The sequence below is a fragment of the Salvelinus alpinus genome, chromosome 21, assembly GCF_045679555.1.
Source record: "Salvelinus alpinus chromosome 21, SLU_Salpinus.1, whole genome shotgun sequence".
NCBI classification, from domain to species: Eukaryota; Metazoa; Chordata; class Actinopteri; order Salmoniformes; family Salmonidae; genus Salvelinus; species Salvelinus alpinus.
This window is the reverse complement of record NC_092106.1, coordinates 17,678,901-17,699,403: the sequence shown is the minus strand read 5'-3', so window position 1 is coordinate 17,699,403 and position 20,503 is coordinate 17,678,901. Positions and strand designations below refer to the sequence as shown.

Genomic DNA, 20,503 nt, shown 5'->3' with positions numbered 1-20,503 from the left:
GGCTTCCAGTTGAAGCTCGCATCCGTTACAAGACCATGGTGCTTGCCTACGGAGCTGTGAGGGGAACGGCACCTCCGTACCTTCAGGCTCTGATCAGGCCCTACACCCAAACAAGGGCACTGCGTTCATCCACCTCTGGCCTGCTCGCCTCCCTACCTCTGAGGAAGTACAGTTCCCGCTCAGCCCAGTCAAAACTGTTCGCTGCTCTGGCACCCCAATGGTGGAACAAACTCCCTCACGACGCCAGGTCAGCGGAGTCAATCACCACCTTCCGGAGACACCTGAAACCCCACCTCTTTAAGGAATACCTAGGATAGGATAAAGTAATCCTTCTAACCCCCCCCCTTAAAAGAGTTAGATGCACTATTGTAAAGTGGTTGTTCCACTGGATATCATAAGGTGAATGCACCAATTTGTAAGTCGCTCTGGATAAGAGCGTCTGCTAAATGACTTAAATGTAAAATGTAAATGTAAATGCTACTCTGTTCATCATATATGCAGTCACTTTAACGATACCAACATGTACATACTACCTCGATAAGCCTGACTAACAGGTGTCTATATATAGCGTTGCTACTCTTTTTTCAAATGTCTTTTACTTTTGTTTTATTTCTTTACTTACCGACACACACACACACATACCTTTTTTTCTCTCGCACCATTGGTTAGAGCCTGTAAGTAAGCATTTCACTGTAAGGTCTACTACACCTGTTGTATTCGGCGCACGTGACAAATAAACTTTGATTTGAAAAGGTAGTTGTTGTGAAATTGTTAGATTACTTGTGTGATATTACTGCATGGTCGGAACTAGAGGGCATAAGCATTTCGCTACACTCGCATTAACATCTGCTAACCATGTGTATGTGACCAATAACATTTTATTTGATTCATCGATACGTATGCTATGTTGCTGGTAAAGTTGTCCCGCGCACCTACAGTGCTGGACAAAAGAAAGCTAGCCAGCTCATGGATGCAAACAATGTTCTTCCACAAAAACACAGCAAAACGACATAATCTGTTTCAGTAGCTATAGTTAGCTAGCTAACTATATAGCTAGGTGTCATCATCTAAAATAACCCGAATTTATAAAGCAGTTCATATTTGATTAATGGTGGTCGGACCCATCTATGTGAAGCTAGCCTCAATAAGCATTAGCCACAATTGTTGATTTTGCGGTTAGCCTTTAAAATAAAAGTATGTCATTGACAGTGATGCAAATGAACACAAATAGTAGAATTATGCCATAATTGAATAGATCATGCTAAACGAGGTTGGAATGTTGTTTTATAAAATCAGCATAAAACAAGAATTTGTTAATTTGACAAAAATCTGTTTAAATCACACTGGATGTGTTATACTTTAGAATTGCACTGGGGGCATACTTATTTTACTGTAAAGCCTTACCTATGGATTGTGGATCAATGACATGGGGTATCAGTCTACTCAGTGACACCCAGAGAACATTAGCGTCGTAGCTCTTATTGCGGGACTCTGAAACAACTGTGAATTGAGCCACATTTATTGTCAACCTATTTGTATGGAACACTATTCCTACTATACTGCGTGGATGTTTTGAGTCTGATAACTCAGAAGAGGACGTTGGGAAATAAATATATTGGGTATTGAGTAGACTGATACCCCATTTAATTGATCCCCAATCCTTAGGTAAAGCTGTACAGTGCAATATGAATGTCAATACACACAATAGGCTGACTGGGGAGGTGATTTCACACAGTCACAGTCCTGCGATAAGAGCTACAACGCTAATGTTTGAGTAAACTCGACACAGTTGTGTTCTGTGGGTGTCACCTAGTAGACTGGTACGCCATTTCATTGCCTCACATTCCAACATTGATAACATTATCTAGTCTAAATATGGCATGATTACACCAATTGTAACCTTCTGAATCACTTTCAGAGGAACTTTTATTTTGAAGGCAAACAGCAAATTCCACCACTGTGCCTAATCCTTATTGTGGCTAGCTTCACAACACATAACCCGGTCCAGTCGAGGGGCACCAGCCAGATAACGTTAGCTTTGGGCAACAGCGTTAAGTAGTTGGCTCGCTATTTATTGAAGTTCAATTTCAATAGGCGAACAACAAGTGGCTACCTAGCTAATACTTCATCACAAAGATTCCTAAATCATTGATAAGAATAAGGAAAATGACTGCAGTTTCTTCTGGTCATTGTTTTCAGGCTGGTTGGATGGTGCTAGCTAGGTAACGTTACCAAGCTAAAGCTAGCTAGCTAACCCAGAAGTAATGCTTTATTACCAACGCGGTATTGTAAACACATCGTTCGTGGCCGGTGTTTGCTTGTTTGCAGACTTTTTTGTGCAGCTTTGACAGTGCTACTGATAGTAGTGGTGGTGCTTGGCTTGCACGTGCAAATTTAGAACACACAACATTCTATAATAGAACTGTGTTACTTGTGTCTCTTTTTTGATACACAAAGACCCAAACGGCGTTCCATACATAGCAGGTCAATTAAACGTTATATATATAGATGTATAAATGGGCAGTCATCACACTATCTTCTGTTCCATAAAGTTTCTGACCTCTTAAAAGAGGCATTGGTATGCTAACATTCAGGAGGGCTACGATCAAAGTACACTGAGAGGAAGAACAACATTTTGAATTGTGCCTGTCCTACACATGTCTATAGATAAGTACGTCTCTGTCTATAGAAAACATCAGAAGACAAAGGAAACCAAGAGCAGTGGAGATGACTGACTCTCTTTACAGTACAGTTTTTATTTGCCAGGAAATAAATTATACAAAAAAAAGCTAAAAGTCTAACAAAAATATAATAATAATGCAACACATCTAAGTAGTTGAGCCCAACAGCCAGAATACTCCCATTCAAACAATGTACAGCATTATATCTTTACTCAAAGTAGGGACACACATTCATCTGGTAATGTTATGATCGATAAAACTTAGTTTTTCAAGTTTCCCCTCGGGGCTCCAGATATGCAAGTAGGGAAGGAGAGGAAGAGATACGTGTCTTATGATTACCCATCTGTTTACCATCATCACAAACACACTTAAACACAAACTGAAGCAAGATGTCAGTCTCATAACACAGTAAGAGTTGCTCTATATGAAATGTCTGTGCAGAGAAAAACATGAATTGTTACAACAAAAATTGAGTTTGTCATAGTTTAATACTGTTTATTTGTTGTTACTCATAAAGTGACCTAAGTTGTGTCATCTTAAAACATTGTTGAACATGGCAAAAATCTAGAGAATAGCTAAGTGTATCAGACAGTTACATTAAGTACATTACTCTGATAACATATCTTAAGAATGCGCTAAATTACTAAAATGTAATAACACTTTGCATACGTCCCAAATTACACCTTATATAGTGCACTACTTTTGACCAGAGCCCTATGGGCCTTGTTCAGAAGTAGTGCACTAAATATGAAATAGGGTGTCATTTGGGACAAAGGCTTCTTCTCCAGGTTGTTTTGATGCGTAACCATTAATGTCAGATACCAGGGAAGGAAGACATGAAAAAGAACAATGTTACTAAAACCTGGGCCTGCTGGACACAATGTCATTCAGTGGACGATATCACCGCATAAACTGTCAATAATGATAAACACACCTTTTATTCACAAAGATAGATATCCTTCAGAGTAACTGTTCTAAAGTTGAACTAGTCAGTCGGTTGAGAAATGTAACTAGTTCACGTGGAGAGCCCTCGTATTGCCAGTTGACAGGTAGTAGAGTTAACCATACATGACATTACCCGGTAGAGTAAACTATTAACTGTTTTGTCAATAGTCATTGTGTGTACGTGTGTTTCTCATAGGTGTCCTCCACTGTAGAATGGTGGACTATACGGTATGTAGTGTGTATGAATTAAACATGGTAGGATGAAATACAGCCATGACATGATCAAACAATTCATAACTGCTAAATCCCAAGTAATGTTTCCATCATCTGACAATCACTTTGTCTTGAGGTGTCTAAATTGATTCCAATGTGGTTGCATTAAAATCAGTGAGAGACAAGAGGACATTGACACCTAGGTTACGTCCCAAATGGCATCCTATTCCCTACATAGTGCACAACTTTTGACCAGAGCCCTATAGGTCCTGGTCAAAAGTGGTAATATCCCACACTACAACATTATCCCAATGCCAAAAGTAAAACTGAAACTAAAAAGAGTAAAAGCGGGATAGTGTTATTAAGTCGTCTCATACATTTAATCATGTAACATTACTACAAATCAATAAGTGGCTATGTACACCTAGTAGCCCACTACAGACCGGACCTATTTATCAAACACTCGCATACAAACCAACCACATTCTGATAAAAATGAAATAAATAAACAAGTCAGCACCACACGACCGCAACACATTTCTTTTTTTCTATCATCACCCCTCCCCACTCATATCATACTGCAACACACAGTCTTCTGTAAAAGGTTGTGGGTAGGGTGCATTAATAGCAACACTGCAGTGCCGTTGCTTTAGCAACATGACCTCATCACAGGAAGTGCTCTAGTAGGAGGGGCTGTCTAGCTATTGCACTGGAGGTATTTTACTGGGGCACCTTATTCCATATATAGGATATCAAATATTTTTCCCTTAGTAGGGAATATATATATTTTTTCCTATATAGGGAACATAAACTACTTTTTGACCCCATAGAGCTCTGGTCAAAAATAATGCAGTACCTAGGGAATAGGGTGGCATTTGGGAAGAAACCTGGGTCATGACCAGTCATGACACCCCCTCATGGTCTGACAATAACACACCTGTCATGTCCTGTCCTGCACTGGCTATAGGTGGGGGAGAGAGAAGAATCAAAGATCGCTAGAGAGCTTTGTGACTTCGATCGATTGGATGACGCTGTGCAGCATTTAACAATCGATAGACACAACACACAAGTGTTCATAAAAATAATGATGAGCATTGAAAAGTAGAATGAAATTGATATATAAAGCCATTCAGACACACTGAAACACAGAAAAGTGCTGATGTTCTCGTTTGTTCTCACCCAGCGACTGGCTGATATGTGAGGAGTCATGATCCTCTCTGAGGGGTGTGGCAGTTGGGGGGGTGGAGGAAAGTGAGACACGCACACACACAGGCGCACAGACACGCGCGACGGGTCCTCAGATGATTGCAAGACTTCCACAGAGCAACAAGCTGTCAAGGTGCAGACACACATATACATAGACACACACAGTACATTTGGCAAAATACACTCCTCTCTGTGTCTACTCCATAATGATATAGACCACTAGTCCGTTAGTCCTTTTGTCTGTCTCTGTGCGGACTGTGTAAGGAGGGTAAGGCAGGGAGTTTATTTATTTAATAATGTCTCTACTGTGATACTGAGACTGTCAGTCAGCCCCACTGTCCTCCTGGACCCCGAGGGGCACCACAGTCTGAAGACTACACCATCTATCTCATACAGCCAACCAACCCCCCCCCCCCCGGCCGCAGAGATATTCTCCTTCCTCTTCTTCTGAAACAACCACTCCTCCCTCCTCTTACTGCATTTCTTCTTCCTCCTGCAGCAGCGAGGGTCCAGCCAGGTCAAGCGGTAGGTAGGGGGTTCCAGTCCAGGTAAAGGGGTTCTATGCCATGTAGATAAAGGTGTTGATGTCTGTCTCGTCCCGTTTGATGTATTTGTGTTCGATGAGCCACTCGATCTGTTCCTTGATCATCTTCTTCTGGGGCAGGAACATGTTCTTAAGGATCTCTACCAGTTCTGTCTGTAGCTGGGCGTTACTGATCCTCTTCCTCATCTTCATAATCTGGATGATGGCCTCCTGGAGAGGGGTGGGTGGGTCAAACAACGTACAGCATTATATATCTTTACTCAATGTCGCGGCACACATTCAACTGGTATTGTTATGATTAATAAAACCTTGCAGGGTGGAAGGCAGTAGTGCTCCATTAAAGTCTTTGGGGGAAAAAAGTGCTGAAACTTCAGATTCCTCAAGTTGGACCTTTCAATGTGTAAAGTTACCTGGGTTCTTAATATTCTCAGCTGGACGATGCCCTCATTCTCCTCCTCTCTCATTCGCTCCGTGGTCAGCTGCAGTCGACCAATCAGATTAATCTTGCCCCTTTTTTGGACCTTGGAGTTTTTACTGAGAAACAGAGACTAAAGAACTCAATATCCGATCAGCCATCACACCTGAAACTGTTCCTCAACATTCCATCCTGGTCCTCAGTAGGAAACCATGACAACAAAGCATTCATCAACATTCAAACTTCCCCAAAATGAATGATGAGTTAGAATACATACAGGTACATTAACTAAATAGAGCATGAATCAACATGGTAAGCCAACAGCGGTTGAAGTGAGGTGCAATTAAGGTTGCAAAACACTGCCATCTTTCCCAAAAAGCCCAGGTTTTCAAGAAATCCCTGTGGGAATATTCCTGGATTCAGGATGTAATAAGCAGGGAAATCTGGTATGCTCCAATTAGTACTTCTGAATTTGGGGAAAGTTACCAGAGTTTAGCAACCCCAGGTGCATTCAATGCCTTTATTAAGGTCAGGGGGCTAACACAATGTTGTGGGTTCAAAGCTACGTACATGAGAGAGAAGTCCTGGTTGACATAGAACAGGGTGCTGTCTGTGAAGTCTTTAGGGGAGGAGACTGAAGGCTCATAGGACAACACCTGTCTCTTCAGTTTAGGGAACGCTACCAGAGACTAGAGACAGAGAGGAGACAGCAGAGAGAGGGAGAGAAAAAGGAGAGGTCATTAGTTTGTTCTCTCAGTCTCTTCTCTGTGTATGAATTGTGTTTATATTGGCATGTGTGCTTTCATTTTTCATTCCCAGAGAGTGTGAGTGTGTGTGTATAAAGTACCCAGAGTCTGTTTGTGTGTGTATGTTACCCAGAGTGTGCGTCGTAGCTCAGCATCGGGCAGCTCGGTGGCCAATTTAAGGTTCTCGAAGCTGATTCGCTCCCGCGGCCGCTGGTTCCAGGCAAATAGGACAGCCAGCTGAAAGGTCGTGACCTCCAGGTCATAATGACCCATTTCGTTCTTGAAGGTGATCTAAACACACACACGCACAGGCACACACACACACACACACACACAGGGGAGAGGAGGGGGATCACTATGCCGTTGGACATGAGATGATAGAAATATAATCCATGGAAAAACTACTGAGTGTGTGTGTTTGCTGTGTGTGTGTGTTTGCTGTGTGTGTGCGCATCTCCCACTCACGATGCCATTGGACATGAGATGGTGCCAGTGTAGTTTCCTCCCGCTGTGGTTCCTCTTGTAGAAGTCTTCTACCTCTGGGATCAGATCCTCCAGCTCAGTAGGCAGAGACACAAACACCTTCTCACTGCTCCTCGACCACGCCCCCGCATTCAGGATCTTTATATTCACACTGTCAGCTGTAGAGAGAGAGAGAGAGACAGAAACAGAGAGAGACAGAGAAAAAGAGGCAGAGGCACAGAGAGAGGAAAAGAGAGAATTTGTGTATTACTATGGTACACCAGCTGGTGGAGTATTGTGGCTGTGGTTAGTAATCACACAAGCTCAGGCCATAGGTCTAGGTGTTTGTTACCTGGTAAAGCCAGCTTGTTGTGTTTGTGCATCTCCTTGAAGACCTGGTTGAGATCATCCGATACTTTAATGTCCTGGAACATCCTGGCCAGCTTATTCACATAGTCTGCAGGCATCCCCACCTCCTACACACACACACACACACACACACACACACACACACACACACACCCAGCAGAAAAAACTCAATCAAAAGGGGACATAGAGAGAGAGAGGGAGAAAGAGTGTGTGTGTGTGTGTTCTTACCCTGAGCCACTCCACCATGTTCTCTTCTATTTCGCTGTCGGCTGAGATGTCCAGGATCAGTCTTCTGGTCAGGTGGGCTTTATGGTACCTCATAAACACATCCTTATTCTGAACATACTTCAATACCAGCAACTAGAGAGAGAAGGGAGGGAGGGAGAGAGAACACATCCTTATTCTGAACATACTTCAATACCAGCAACTAGAGAGAGAAGGGAGGGAGGGAGAGAGAACACATCCTTATTCTGAACATACTTCAACACAAGCAACTAGAATAGGTGGGTGGGGATGCATCCAATTTCTACACCCTTCTCTGAAAGTGCACACTTCCCGTCATGGATTTCACAACAGACAATGCTTACACCAATCCCATGCTTGAGATTCAGGGCTCATTCTGCAGTACTAGTACTAGTCTCACCACTTCTTTGAGTTTGAGTTCTATCTCCTCTGACGTGAGTTTCTTGCTCAGGGTTGTTTTCCTCAGCAGCATGTCACAGTAGTTAGCTAGCAGCTCTGGACACTTCGACTCTGGCTGGGTCTTCAGACCTACCCTGTAAAGACACACACAGATTAATAGTACACATAGAAATCTAATTACTAGAACAGGCCTGCACATTCAAGTCTGGCTGCGTCCCAATTCTCCACCCTTTTTCTGAAGTCTACTTGTGCACACTTTCCTCCAGCCAATGGTTACACAACTCATATGCTTTTAAATCCATGATGTGGAGTTTGAAAATGCACCCCTCAGGAAAAGGGTGAAGAATCAGGATGCAGCTCATATTCTGTGATGGGTGGACTAGCAGCCATATTGACCCATAACCAAGGAATATAATATAAACATACAACCCAGGTTTGTCTCACCCTTTCTGTTTGAGAGGCAGCTCCAGTTTAAAGATGGTGGCATCGTTCACCACAGCTTTGTAGGCCTGAAGAGAAACACAGAACTGTCAAACCTCCCGCTACCCCCCTTTGTTTCTCTTCCTCCGTCCATCCCCCTTTTCTCTCCACCCCTCCATTCCATCTGCTCTCTTCAACCCTTTTCTCTCACTTAATGTCTCTGCCCTCTCGTCCCCCATTTTTTCTCCTCCATCCCCCCTTCTCTCCACCCCTCCGTCTCCTCCCTTCACCCCCTTTTCTCTCGCTGTATGCATGTACAGTACCAGTCAAACATTTGGACACACCTGCTCTTTCAAGGGTTTTTTATTTTTTCTACATTGTAGAATAATAGTGAAGACATCAAAACTATGAAATAACACATATGGAATCATGTAGTAACCAAAAAAAGTGTTAATCAAATCAAAACATATTTTATATTCTTAAAGTAGCCACCATTTACCTTGATGACAGCTTTGCACACTCTTGGCATTCTCTCAACCAGCTTCATGAGGTTGTCACCTGGAATGCATTTCAATTAACAGGTGTGCCTTGTTAAAAGTTCCTTTTGTGGAAATTCTGTCCGTCTTAATGCATTTGAGCTGATGGTTTCGGATTTCTAAACTTTGAATATTATTAGTCATCAGTTATACTAGAGACATAAGGTGTGCCATAGTCTAGGGTCTACACCAGAAGTTAATGGGTATCTGTAGGAGGAATGGATAAGGTAGATGTAGTTAAGCTTGGAATGTACTGAGTGACGGGAAGACGATCACATGTTGGCAGGCACTGATAAGGGTGGAGAGCTGTGGATTAGTGAGGAAGGGGGTCAGGTCAGATTAAGGGAGAAGGAACAGTTTATTGCCCGTATCACTTAATTTCCTGCCTAGCAACAAAGAAAAAATGTTTAGAGAGAAGGAGAAGATTCCACCCCAAATTGGGGTATATATATATATATACCACCACTCGTGGAACCATGTCTTTGTCTTATGTAGCTGTATCGACCCAATGGGTGAATAAAATTGGTTGGAGCTTTCATAGTGTCTGTTCATTTCTTACTCTGATATTTAGAACCTAACAGAGCCAATCAGTTGTGTTGTGACATGGTAGGGGTGGTATACAGAAGATAGCCTTGGTAAAAGTCCAAGTCCATATTATGGCAAGAACTGCTCAAATAAGCAAAGAGAAATGACAGTCCATCATTACTTTAAGACATGAAGGTCAGTCAATCCGTAATATTTCAAGAACTTTGAAAGTTTCTTCAAGTGCTGTCGCAAAAACCATGAAGCACTATGATGAAACTGGCTCACATGAGGACCGCCACAGGAAAAGAAGACCCAGAGTTACCTCTGCTGCAGAGGATAAGTTCATTAGAGTTACCAGCCCAAATAAATGCTTCACAGAGTTCAGGTAACAGACACATCTCAACATCAACTGTTCAGAGGAGACTGCATGAATCAGGCCTTCATGGTCAAATTGCTACAAAGAAACCACTACTAAAGGACACCAATAAGAAGAAGAGACTTGCTTGGGTCAAGGAACATGAGCAATGGACATTAGACCGGTGGAAATTTGTCCTTTGGTCTGTTGAGTCCAAATGTGAGATTTTTGGTTCCAAAAATGTGTCTTTGTGAGATGCAGAGTAGGTGAATGGATGATCTCCGCATGTGTGGTTCCCAACGTGAAGCATGAATGAGGAGGTGTGATGGTGCTTTGCTGGTGACAATGTCAGTGATTTATTTAGAATTCAAGACACACTTAACCAACATAGCTACCACAGCATTCTGCAGCGATATGCTATCCCATCTGGTTTGCACTTAGTATCATTTGTTTTTCAACAGGACAATGACCCAACACACCCCCAGGCTGTGTAAGGGCTATTTGACCAAGAAGGAAAGTGATGGAGTGCTGCATCAGATGACCTGACCTCAACAATCACCCAACCTCAACCCAATTGAGATGGTTTGGGAAGTGTTGGACCGCAGTGAAGGAAAAGCAGCCAATAAGTGTTCAGTATAATTGGGAATTCCTTCAAGACTGTTGGAAAAGCATTCCAGGTGAAGCTGATTGAGAGAATGCCAAGAGTGTGCAAAGCTGTCAGGAAGCCAAAGGGTGGCTACTTTGAAGAATCTCAAATATAAAATATATTTAGATTTGTTTAACACTTTTGCGGTTACTAAATTATTCTATATGTGTTATTTCATAGTTTTGATGTCTTCACTATTATTCTACAGTGTAGAAAATACTAAAAATAAAGAAAAACCCTTGAATGAGTAGGTGTGTCCAAACGTTTGACTGGTGCTGTATGTGTATGTGTGTACCTTGTCTCTGGCGGTGAGGAATCGAGGGTCATCCTGAAAAGCCTCCTTCACCAGTTTACTGAAACGGTTAAACAACGTCAGCAGCTGCTCCACGTACTTCTCAGAGTCCTACACACCGGAATAAAAAGAGAAACATACAGATATACTGTATGTTACAGATAGATTTTGAGTGAGTGTGTGTGTGTCTGTGTGTATATACATGTTCTACTACACTTACTAGTATCAGAAGTCCTCACAAAAATAGTAAACCAACTAAAATTCAGAGAAGTGAGGACATTTTTAGGCTTAGGGTTAAAATTTGGGTTAGGTTTAGGCGTTACGGTTAGGTTTAGGAGTTAGGGTTAGGTGTTAGGGTTAGGGGTTAAGGAAAATAGGATTTTAAATGATAATCAATTGTTGGTCCCCAAAAAGTCCTCACAAGTATAGTAAGACATGGCTCTGTGTGTGTGTACATACAGAAGTGATAGTCTCTGCAGCAGCCACCATATCAGCCAGCCCAGCGTTCATGATGTGATCCTCCAGATCTTTCAGCATGGGCTCTATCCCACTAGGAACCTTATCCATCAGGGAAAACATCAGGTGGAGCTCTGCAGGGTGAAGGACATTAACGTCACACAACGAAGGACCCTTTCTACAACCGGTCCCAAGGTTGGTAGGTAACAGTAGTAATGTAACATGTTACTCACTGTCTGTCTCGTTGCGTTTGATCATGCCGGGACATTCGGCCAGGATGGTTTCTTTAAACGACGTCACCAGAGCGTTCACACAACATTCCATCAGCTGGAGAGAGACAACAGAGACTAACATTGGTCTACATGACATCTACATCATCATCTCTTGACTGTGAATATGAGTTTAAACCAGTCTATACAGCCTCGTGGGTAAACCGTCTACTCACAGCTTGGACAGAGTTACATTCACGACGAGTCTCAAGGTATCGAACTGCCCTCTTCTCCTCTTCTCTTAGCTTTGTGTCTGCCTGCAAGACACACACACAGTCAGTGAATGTATACACACTCACTGAGAGACATTGTCACAACACACACACAGAGCGCAGTCCTTACATATTTCATGTAGTTCTGGACTCCGTTCTGCTGTAGGTATGATGGGGCCTGTGTTCTGTAGAACCTCTCAGTTGAGTCCAGGTAGGCCTTCTCAAAGTTATCTCTGTAGATCTGGAGCTTGTCTTCAGGGTTAGAGCACAGGTTGACTACACACACACACACACGCACACGCACACGCACACACACACACACACACACTTTGTCAAAATACCGAAAACATACCATACTTCACAAAAACATCCCATATAAAATGTGTGGATGTTAGCCACTCAGGGTGTATATGTCCTACCATATGATTCTCGTACTCCTATAACCAGCTGGGAGTCAAAAGCCTCTCCCAGCCTCTCAGCGTGAACCAGCTTCATAGCACTGTCCTGAAGACGGCTCTTTATGTTGGAGAAGATTGACTCGTTCCATGTGTCCAACATCAACTAGAGGAGAGGCAGAGGGGGATATATATATAAATAAGAGAGAGAGCGAGCGAGAGAGAAAAAGCAGGACAAGACAGTTGATGCATACCATCAAAAAGAAGAGCATTGTCCATCTCTCCCCTCCTTGCGTACGATGCTGTACTCTACATTAGACTCATTGTTGCTGCCCTGCCTCTCTCCTTCCTCCTCTCCCTCATTCCCATCTCCTCACCTTGCGTACGATGCTGTCCTCAACGTTAGACTTCTTGTTGCTGCCCTGCTTCCCCATCAGTGTGATCTCCAGCTGACAGAAGGGTTTGGGCAGGATGTCACACTGCGTGAAAAACTTCCTCCACTCCACAATGTAGGCCTTCAGTAACGCTGTGTCATCCTGGTGACTCAAAACACGCTGCCATGGAAATACATGTCAGAGGTTAGGTCAGAGACAGCTTGCATAGGTAGAGGTTAGGATTCAGAGGTTTAAGGGTCAGCCTCTTGCTTACAACTGTTATCACTGTACTGGAAAGGTGTGTGTGTGTGTGTGTATGTGTGAAGAATGGCACATTCCAACCTCAAATGGGATTTCAACCATTACCGAAACCCTTCCCCTGTAACCCACTGTTCCACTTACGTTCTGAGCTTGTTTGATGAAGTCTAGGATGTCTTCTTTGAGCGCCTGGTGGATCTTAGCTGGGCCCTTATCATCCCACAGACACACAGCATGGACATCTCTGCAACACACAATAACAAGTGTAGGGTTTTTGTGTGTGTGCGGTGCAGTATGTGTGTGTGTCTTCTGTGCAGTTTGGTGTGGTGTGATGCAGTGTGTGTATCTTACGAGAAGAGGTCGAACCACTGCTGCTTGGTGACAGCCTCCTGTCTCAGCAGCTTGAGAACAATGGGCCTCATCAAGTCCCACTTGTCCTCAAACTGCAAGGAGCCTTTATTCTGGAGAGAGATGATACTACTATTACTACTCACTACAACTATACTGTTACTACTCAGGGTCGTATTCATTAGTACACACGGTGGAAAATGTTTGGCAACAGAAAATGAAAACAAGCATTTATTTTTGGACAATTTCAAGTAGTCACTCTCTGTTTCAGCCTGTTTGCTTCTATTTTGTGCCTAGTGAATATGACCCAGTACTCACTACAACTACTGTCAAACTGCAATGGGACATTATTCTGGAAAGAAACTGAAACAATTACTTTTACTACCTGTTACTTAGTATCTCAGACTACAGAGAGCCTTCACTCTGCAGAGAGATGACACTACTCACGACCACACAGTATCTAGAGCCATTCATTCTGGAGAGAGACGAGAACAACACTGTTCCTACTTACTAACCCATTACCCAGTAACTTGCTACTGACGCTGTTCTGAATCAAATTGTATGTTTAATAGTAGTTTTCTATTCTATTCTTTTAAAACATAACGTTACAATGGTTTAGTTCGCTAAAATAAATCCGGCTTCAACTAAAACCTTAGCTACAGACAACAGTGTAGTTGCACCCAACTCTGATCAATCTGTAGCAGTCAAGACTGTATGCGCTAAAATAAATCCTGCTTCCACTAAAACCTTAGCTACAGACTACATTGTCAACAGTGTAGTTGTACCCAACTCTGAACAATCTGTAACGGTCAAGACTGTATGTACAGTTTGCTGTGCTGGAGAACTGACAAACAGAACTAATGTAATGTTAGCTTTCCAATTCAGCTGATTGTTCCACCACCTGGACAAGCCTTCTGCATATTCTCTTACAGTTTGATGTGGACAGACAACCGTTACTACAATGAACTGTGAATTATATTATTGATTAACTATCAATTTAAAAGACGAAATGCTTATGCCGGTGACAACTGTATTGCACGTTAGCCAGATGGCTGGCTAGCTAAATTGTCTTAGCATCCCTTGCTAGCTAACTAGCAAGAGAGACCTTTCTGTTGCCTTAAATGCAACAACAACTAAAAACTGTCAAACAGTGTTCGTGGTCGGGTTTGTTTTTAACTCATTCATTAACTTATTTACATCCAGACTATCGGCATCGGGCGCATAATTACGTGTTCAAATCCAGGTAAAATGTTGAAATTAAGAGGCTCTTACCTTTAACAAATGAGACGTCGCCATGTTTCCTCCAACTTGTGCACTCCTCGCGCAGTCTCGCGAGAGTATGGTTGGACGGAATTAGGTAACGGAGCTTCCGACCTAAAAATAAACAGAGAAAAAGGCTAGATATTTGTCCAGTTTACAGTATTGTGTCATGACATTTTAACTGCCCTTTTTATGTGCTGCTCTTTGTCAACTAAATGCACATAAGACACTGCACCAACTAGGATATTGCAGGTGTTGGAAAGTAAATACAGTAGGCCACAGTTGCCTGGGCTGGGCCAGTGCTAAACTTAGCTGCCATGGACTTGACTGCCATTGAACCACTGAGTTCTATTAAAGGTCAGTGCATGGTATGTACAGTAGCTATGTGACTTGGAGACAAGCAAGTAACATAGAGAAGGGATATGTGCCCTGTTCAAATCCACACAGCCTTCCCCTTTCCTCTTATTTCCTTCCTTTATTCATTCAAGCCTTTCCTCCCACTTTCCTTCCTTGGGTGGAGTAATTACCTAGCTGAAATGAAGTAATCACTGATCTAAATACCCCCCAACCCCCTCCCACAGTTTCACACACACCCATTTTCACCCACTTTGTACCACACACTTTCATCACTACTGTAACACCTATTATCTGAAAACACTAAGTAGTCTTTGCACTTTGATTAGAGAACACTGTTAATCATTCAGCCCAGGCAGCACAGTAGACATTTAAAAGCCCCAGGACAGGCAGCACACAGCAGTGTATTCCCCATCCCAGGACCCCACTGTTACAGTGAGACAACATGGCTGAGAAGGACCCAGAGGGGATTATAGCAACAGACCCCAGAAATAATTATGATAGAAAATGCCTTATTATCCGGAAGCTTCTGAAGTTCAACCCTAAAGAAGTGTTTACATGGTGAGTCTGTGGGGAGAGAAAACTCAACTGGAGAGAGAGCGAGAGATGTTATATCAGTGATCATCTCCATTCCATCTGGCAACCTATCCTTTATATAGTGCACTACTTTTAACCAGCTCCCTATGGGCTCTGATCGAAAGTAGAGCACTATATAGGGAATATGGTGCCATGTCGGACAGATAGTGACATAGTGGAGATCTATCAATGTCTAAGAATGGAGGGTGTCCACTGTCCAGTAGTTGTGAATGTCCCTGGCGGCTACCATACAGATGCCTGGACTGAGTTGTGATAAAACCCTTATGAAGACTATAGGGCCGAAACATGTTGGTGTTACCAAGAAAGACACAGCTTTATCAACGTCTACTGTCTTCCAGAGTTGCTGAATTTCTGCTTCACTTATGCTTTGTCCTAACAGGCAGCTGGTGAAGACAGTAGCCATGGGTCAGGGTTTGGCTGTTCTCATGTGTGGCACAGCAGTAACATCCCAGTACCTGGCTTCAGACTACCACGTGGACGCGCCCATGCTCCAGAGCTTTATGAGCTACGCACTGCTCTGCATCACCTACACCACCGCTCTGCTGTTCAGAACAGGTACACACACACACACACACACACACACACTCACGCACACTAACGTGCTGTTCTGAAGAACAGGTAGTCTCTCTCTCACACACACCACCCCAGGGCGCTCCTCATCAGAATATTGCAGTTGTGAACCTTATAAAATGTTATAATTGTGTAGCAGTGCAATAACCTCCAGGCTACCCTCTCCTAACGTACTGTAGGGGATGGAAATATGTTTCAGATTTTAAAGAAGAGGTGGTGGAAGTATCTCCTAGTAGGCTTGGTGGACGTCGAGGCTAACTACACAGTGGTTAAAGCTTACCAGTACACTACACTCACCAGTATACAGGTCAGAACTACGAGAGGGTGTGTGTATGTCTGTATGTTTTTGTGTGTGTGCGAGTTTGCGTGCCTGCGGGCATGCAAGTGTTTATGTGTGCATGTGTGTGTGTGCTGAGTTATGTCAATGTATGTGACTATTCTGGTGTGTCTCTCTGTCTTCCAGCTGCTGGACTGTTTTGTGATCCCTGTGTTGATGATACTCTCATGCTGGTTCCTGAAGACGTGCTACAGACCCGTCCACTACATATCTGTGTGTGTCTGTCTGCTGGGGGTGGGGGCCATGGTGGGAGCTGATCTACTGGCTGGACGAGACTTGGGATCCAGTAAGAACCCACTCCATTCATTCGTTAATTCATTAATTATTTCATTCAATCTCTCAGTTCATATCATAATAAATAGTAACATATTAACCTCACCTCTTTCCACATCCTCCTCTCCTATCTCGCTCCTCTCCTCGCTCTCTCCTAGCCTCAGACGTTCTGCTAGGTGATGGCTTGGTCCTGCTCAGTGCCAGCCTATATGCTGTGTCTAACTTGTGTCAGGAGTACACCGTCAAACACCTCAGCAGTGTAGAGTTCCTAGGCATGGTCGGCCTGTTCGGCACACTCATCAGTGGCATACAGCTGTAAGTGTGTGTGTTTACGTGTGTGTGCGCATGCGTGTGGATGTGTGTTGAGGGTACATGTTCGGGGAGAAGGTAGTAGAATGGGAATGTGGTTGATTTGAGTGGTCTGCTGTGTTCCTACAGGGGTGTTCTGGAGCATAACAACGTGGCAAACATCCAATGGGACTGGAGAATCGGTTAGTACCACATAAAACAAAATATACAAGTAACTGGCAAAATAAAATAAACTCTTGCGTAAATGAGGGATTCATAGTATATTGAAAGCAGGTACTTCCACACAGGTGTGGTTCCTGAGTTAATTAAGCAATTAACATGCTTAGGGTCATGTAAAAAATGCCCAGTTGCACATTATTTTGGCTACCATGACTGGAAGAAGAGAACTCAGTGACTTTAAAAGAGGGGTCTCAAAGGTGCATAGGGGGTGTAAAGGGTGTGTGTGTGTGTGTGTGTGTGTGTGTGTGTGTGTGTGTGTGTGTGTGTGTGTGTGTGTGTGTGTGTGTGTGTGTGTGTGTGTGTGTGTGTGTGTGTGTGTGTGTGTGTGTCAGTCACCAGATCTCAACACAATTGAACACTTATGGGAGATTCTGGAGCTGCACCTAAGACAGCGTTTTCCACCACCATCAACAAAACACCAAATGATGGAATTTCTTGTTGAAGAATGGTGTCGCATCTCTCCAGTATAGTACCAGACACTTGTAGAATCTATGCCAAGGTTGCACTGAAGCTGTTGTGGCGGCTCGTGGTGACCCAACGCCCTATTAAGACACTTTATGTTGGTGCTTCCTTTATTTTGGCAGTTACCTGTATATTTGTTGACATTAAAAAAATAAAAATAAAAGATTAAAGAGACAGGACAGTGTAGAAGAAGGAAAGTAAGGAGAGGGTTTGTTACAAAGTAGTTGTGGGTCCGCAGATTCGGTAGTGTAAACGACTAGACCACCCCAGGGCACCGGTTATTACCTCTCTCTTAGGGTTACAGACGTGGTGGTGGTTACAGATGTTTTGGTGGCAAGGTTACAGAGAGTACAGAATGTATGCTGTGTTAGCTTGCAGAAGTACAGTTTCAACATACAGCACTTTGCTGCTCTTTATCTTGGGTTTTATGGGAGCTGCAACAGTTGATCTTCCTTGTTAATAATACTTTCTGCCCTGTATAATGACTGTATGTGTTTTCTGTTCAGGCCTATTGTTCTCTGACTACACCCAGTACAGCTGTATGAATGAGTAGAGAGAGTAGAGTAGTAGTACTCTGTTGATTCCAACTTGGGAAATTGTTTAATCACCACAAGCATAATCAATGATTACAAAACACAAGACAAGGATCAATAATATTCAGATAAGAACACATAATAAAATATTGAAAAGACAGATGCACCTTTGGAGTGATCAGAGAGCCACGTAAAACATATTAGAAATGCTGTTGTCGGTCATACTCTGCCAAAACAAGGATCAGCAATGTATAGTATAGTATGTTCATTTTATAATGTATACTTCTTCTCTCCCCAGGCCTGCTGTTTGCTGGCTATGCCCTGTGTATGTACATCCTGTACAGCTGTATGCCCATAGTGGTCAAGAAGACCAGTGCTACAGCAGTCAACCTCTCCCTCCTCACTACAAACCTCCTCAGCCTCTTCTGTGGTCTGTTTCTCTTTCAATACACGGTTAGTACACACACACACACACAGCAGAAACACTGAGGATAGTGGGTACAGTAGGTTGAGCCATTTGACAGTTCAGTTAGTGATTGTGTTTTCTGAACAGATAAAGAGATGAGTTAATCAATGATTTGATGACTCCATAGATGGGTGATAGATTGATTAATTGCTGCTAAACTATGTCTGTACTCGCGGTAATCTCTATCAAACTTGTCGAATCTAATCTCTGTGAGATCAAGGAGACAGTAGTAAAAAGATCAGTACCCAGAAACAGAGGTAGAGCTGTCCTGATCACAGGACACAGCTGACCTTATCTTAAAACATCTTAGTCCTGCAGAGAAATCCCCTGGTCACCGTGTCCCTGTTCAGTGTATTGATGACTGTTGTTAACGTGTAATCTACTATGGCCTCATATAGCTCATCTGGTGTGTGTGTGTGTGTAGTTCTCAGGTCTGTACATTGTGTCTCTGGTGATCATCCTGGTGGGCTTTGTCTCCTTCAACGCTGTGGCAACGACCCCTAACCCTGCAGACCCCATCACCCCCTCTGTGGGCTGGAAGGAGGGTGGCTATGACAACCCTGATGACATCATCAATGAAGAAGTGGTGGTGGCAGTCTTGGAGGAGCAGGAAGAGGAAGAGGGTGAATGCCCAGGGGTATCGTGGAATCAGAGAACACAGTATGAGGAAGTACCGGCGATGTGATCTGATCTACCAGACAAGCACTTCCCAAGAGTCTATAGCTGTTCATCTCCTTGTCTCCTTTCTTTCATTCTTACCATTCTAACAGATCTACAGATTCACCGGTGTACAGTTGAAGTTGGAAGTTTACATACACTTAGGTTGAAGTCATTAAAACTTGTTTTTCAACCACTCTACAAATTTCTTGTTAAAAAACTATAGTTTTGGCAAGTCGGTTAGGACATCTACTTTATGCATGAAACAAGTAACTTTTCCAACAATTGTTTACAGACAGATTATTTCACTTATAATTCACTGTATCACAATTCCAGTGGGTCAGAAGTTTACATACACTGAGTTGACTGTGCCTTTAAACAGCTTGGAAAATTCCAGAAAATTATGTTATGGCTTTAGAAGCTTCTGATAGGCTAATTGACATCATTTGACTCAATTGGAGGTGTATCTGTGGATGTATTTCAAGGCCTACCTTCCAGCTCAGTGCCTCTTTGCTTGACATCATGGGAAAATCAAAAGAAATCAGCCAAGACCTCAGAAAGAAATGGTAGACCTCCACAAGTCTGGTTCATCCTTGGGAGCAATTTCCAAACGCCTGAAGGTACCACGTTCATCTGTACAAACAATAGCACGCAAGTATAAACACCATGGGACCACGCAGCCATCAAACCGCTCAGGAAGGAGACGCGGTCTGTCTCCTAGAGATGAACGTACTTTGGTGCGAAAAGTGCAAATCAATCCCAGAACAACAGCAAAGGACCTTGTGAAGATGCTGGAGGAAACAGGTACAAAAGTATCTATATCCACAGTAAAACGAGTCCTATATCGACATAACCTGAAAGGCCGCTCAGCAAGGAAGAAGCCACTGCTCCAAAACCGCCATAAAAAAAGCCAGACTATCGTTTGCAACTGCACATGGGGACAAATAGCACTTTTTGGAGAAATGTCCTCTGGTCTGATGAAACAAAAATAGAACTGTTTGGCCATAATGACCATCGTTATGTTTGGAGGAAAAAGGGGGATGCTTGCAAGTTGAAGAACACCATCCCAACCGTGAAGCACGGGGGTGGCAGCATCATGTTGTGGTGGTTCTTTGCTGCAGGAGGGACTGGTGCACTTCACAAAATAGATGGCATCAT

The 20,503-nt window shown here is 43.1% G+C and overlaps 2 protein-coding genes across 2 annotated transcripts; one reads left to right on the top strand and one right to left on the bottom strand.

Moving 5' to 3' along the window:
• Window positions 1–3,150: 3,150 nt before the first annotated feature.
• On the bottom strand, window positions 3,151–14,693 carry LOC139547943 (cullin-5-like). Its single transcript, XM_071357158.1, has 19 exons — window positions 14,581–14,693; window positions 13,312–13,421; window positions 13,105–13,204; window positions 12,706–12,882; window positions 12,353–12,494; window positions 12,064–12,209; window positions 11,898–11,978; window positions 11,686–11,779; window positions 11,456–11,586; window positions 11,000–11,107; window positions 8,667–8,731; window positions 8,224–8,356; window positions 7,809–7,940; window positions 7,564–7,687; window positions 7,215–7,390; window positions 6,879–7,040; window positions 6,574–6,692; window positions 5,999–6,122; window positions 3,151–5,798 (listed from the first exon to the last, which is right to left on the bottom strand). Exons 1-19 carry the CDS (start codon window positions 14,602–14,604, stop codon window positions 5,604–5,606), a joined length of 2,343 nt encoding a protein of 780 aa, XP_071213259.1. The 5' UTR covers window positions 14,605–14,693; the 3' UTR covers window positions 3,151–5,603.
• Window positions 14,694–15,367: 674 nt separating this feature from the next.
• On the top strand, window positions 15,368–19,493 carry LOC139548621 (solute carrier family 35 member F2-like). Its single transcript, XM_071358406.1, has 8 exons — window positions 15,368–15,483; window positions 15,899–16,074; window positions 16,269–16,396; window positions 16,553–16,712; window positions 16,858–17,014; window positions 17,138–17,190; window positions 18,521–18,675; window positions 19,113–19,493. The coding sequence occupies exons 1-8, from the start codon at window positions 15,368–15,370 to the stop codon at window positions 19,371–19,373; spliced, it is 1,206 nt and encodes a 401-aa protein (XP_071214507.1). The 3' UTR covers window positions 19,374–19,493.
• Window positions 19,494–20,503: the final 1,010 nt, after the last annotated feature.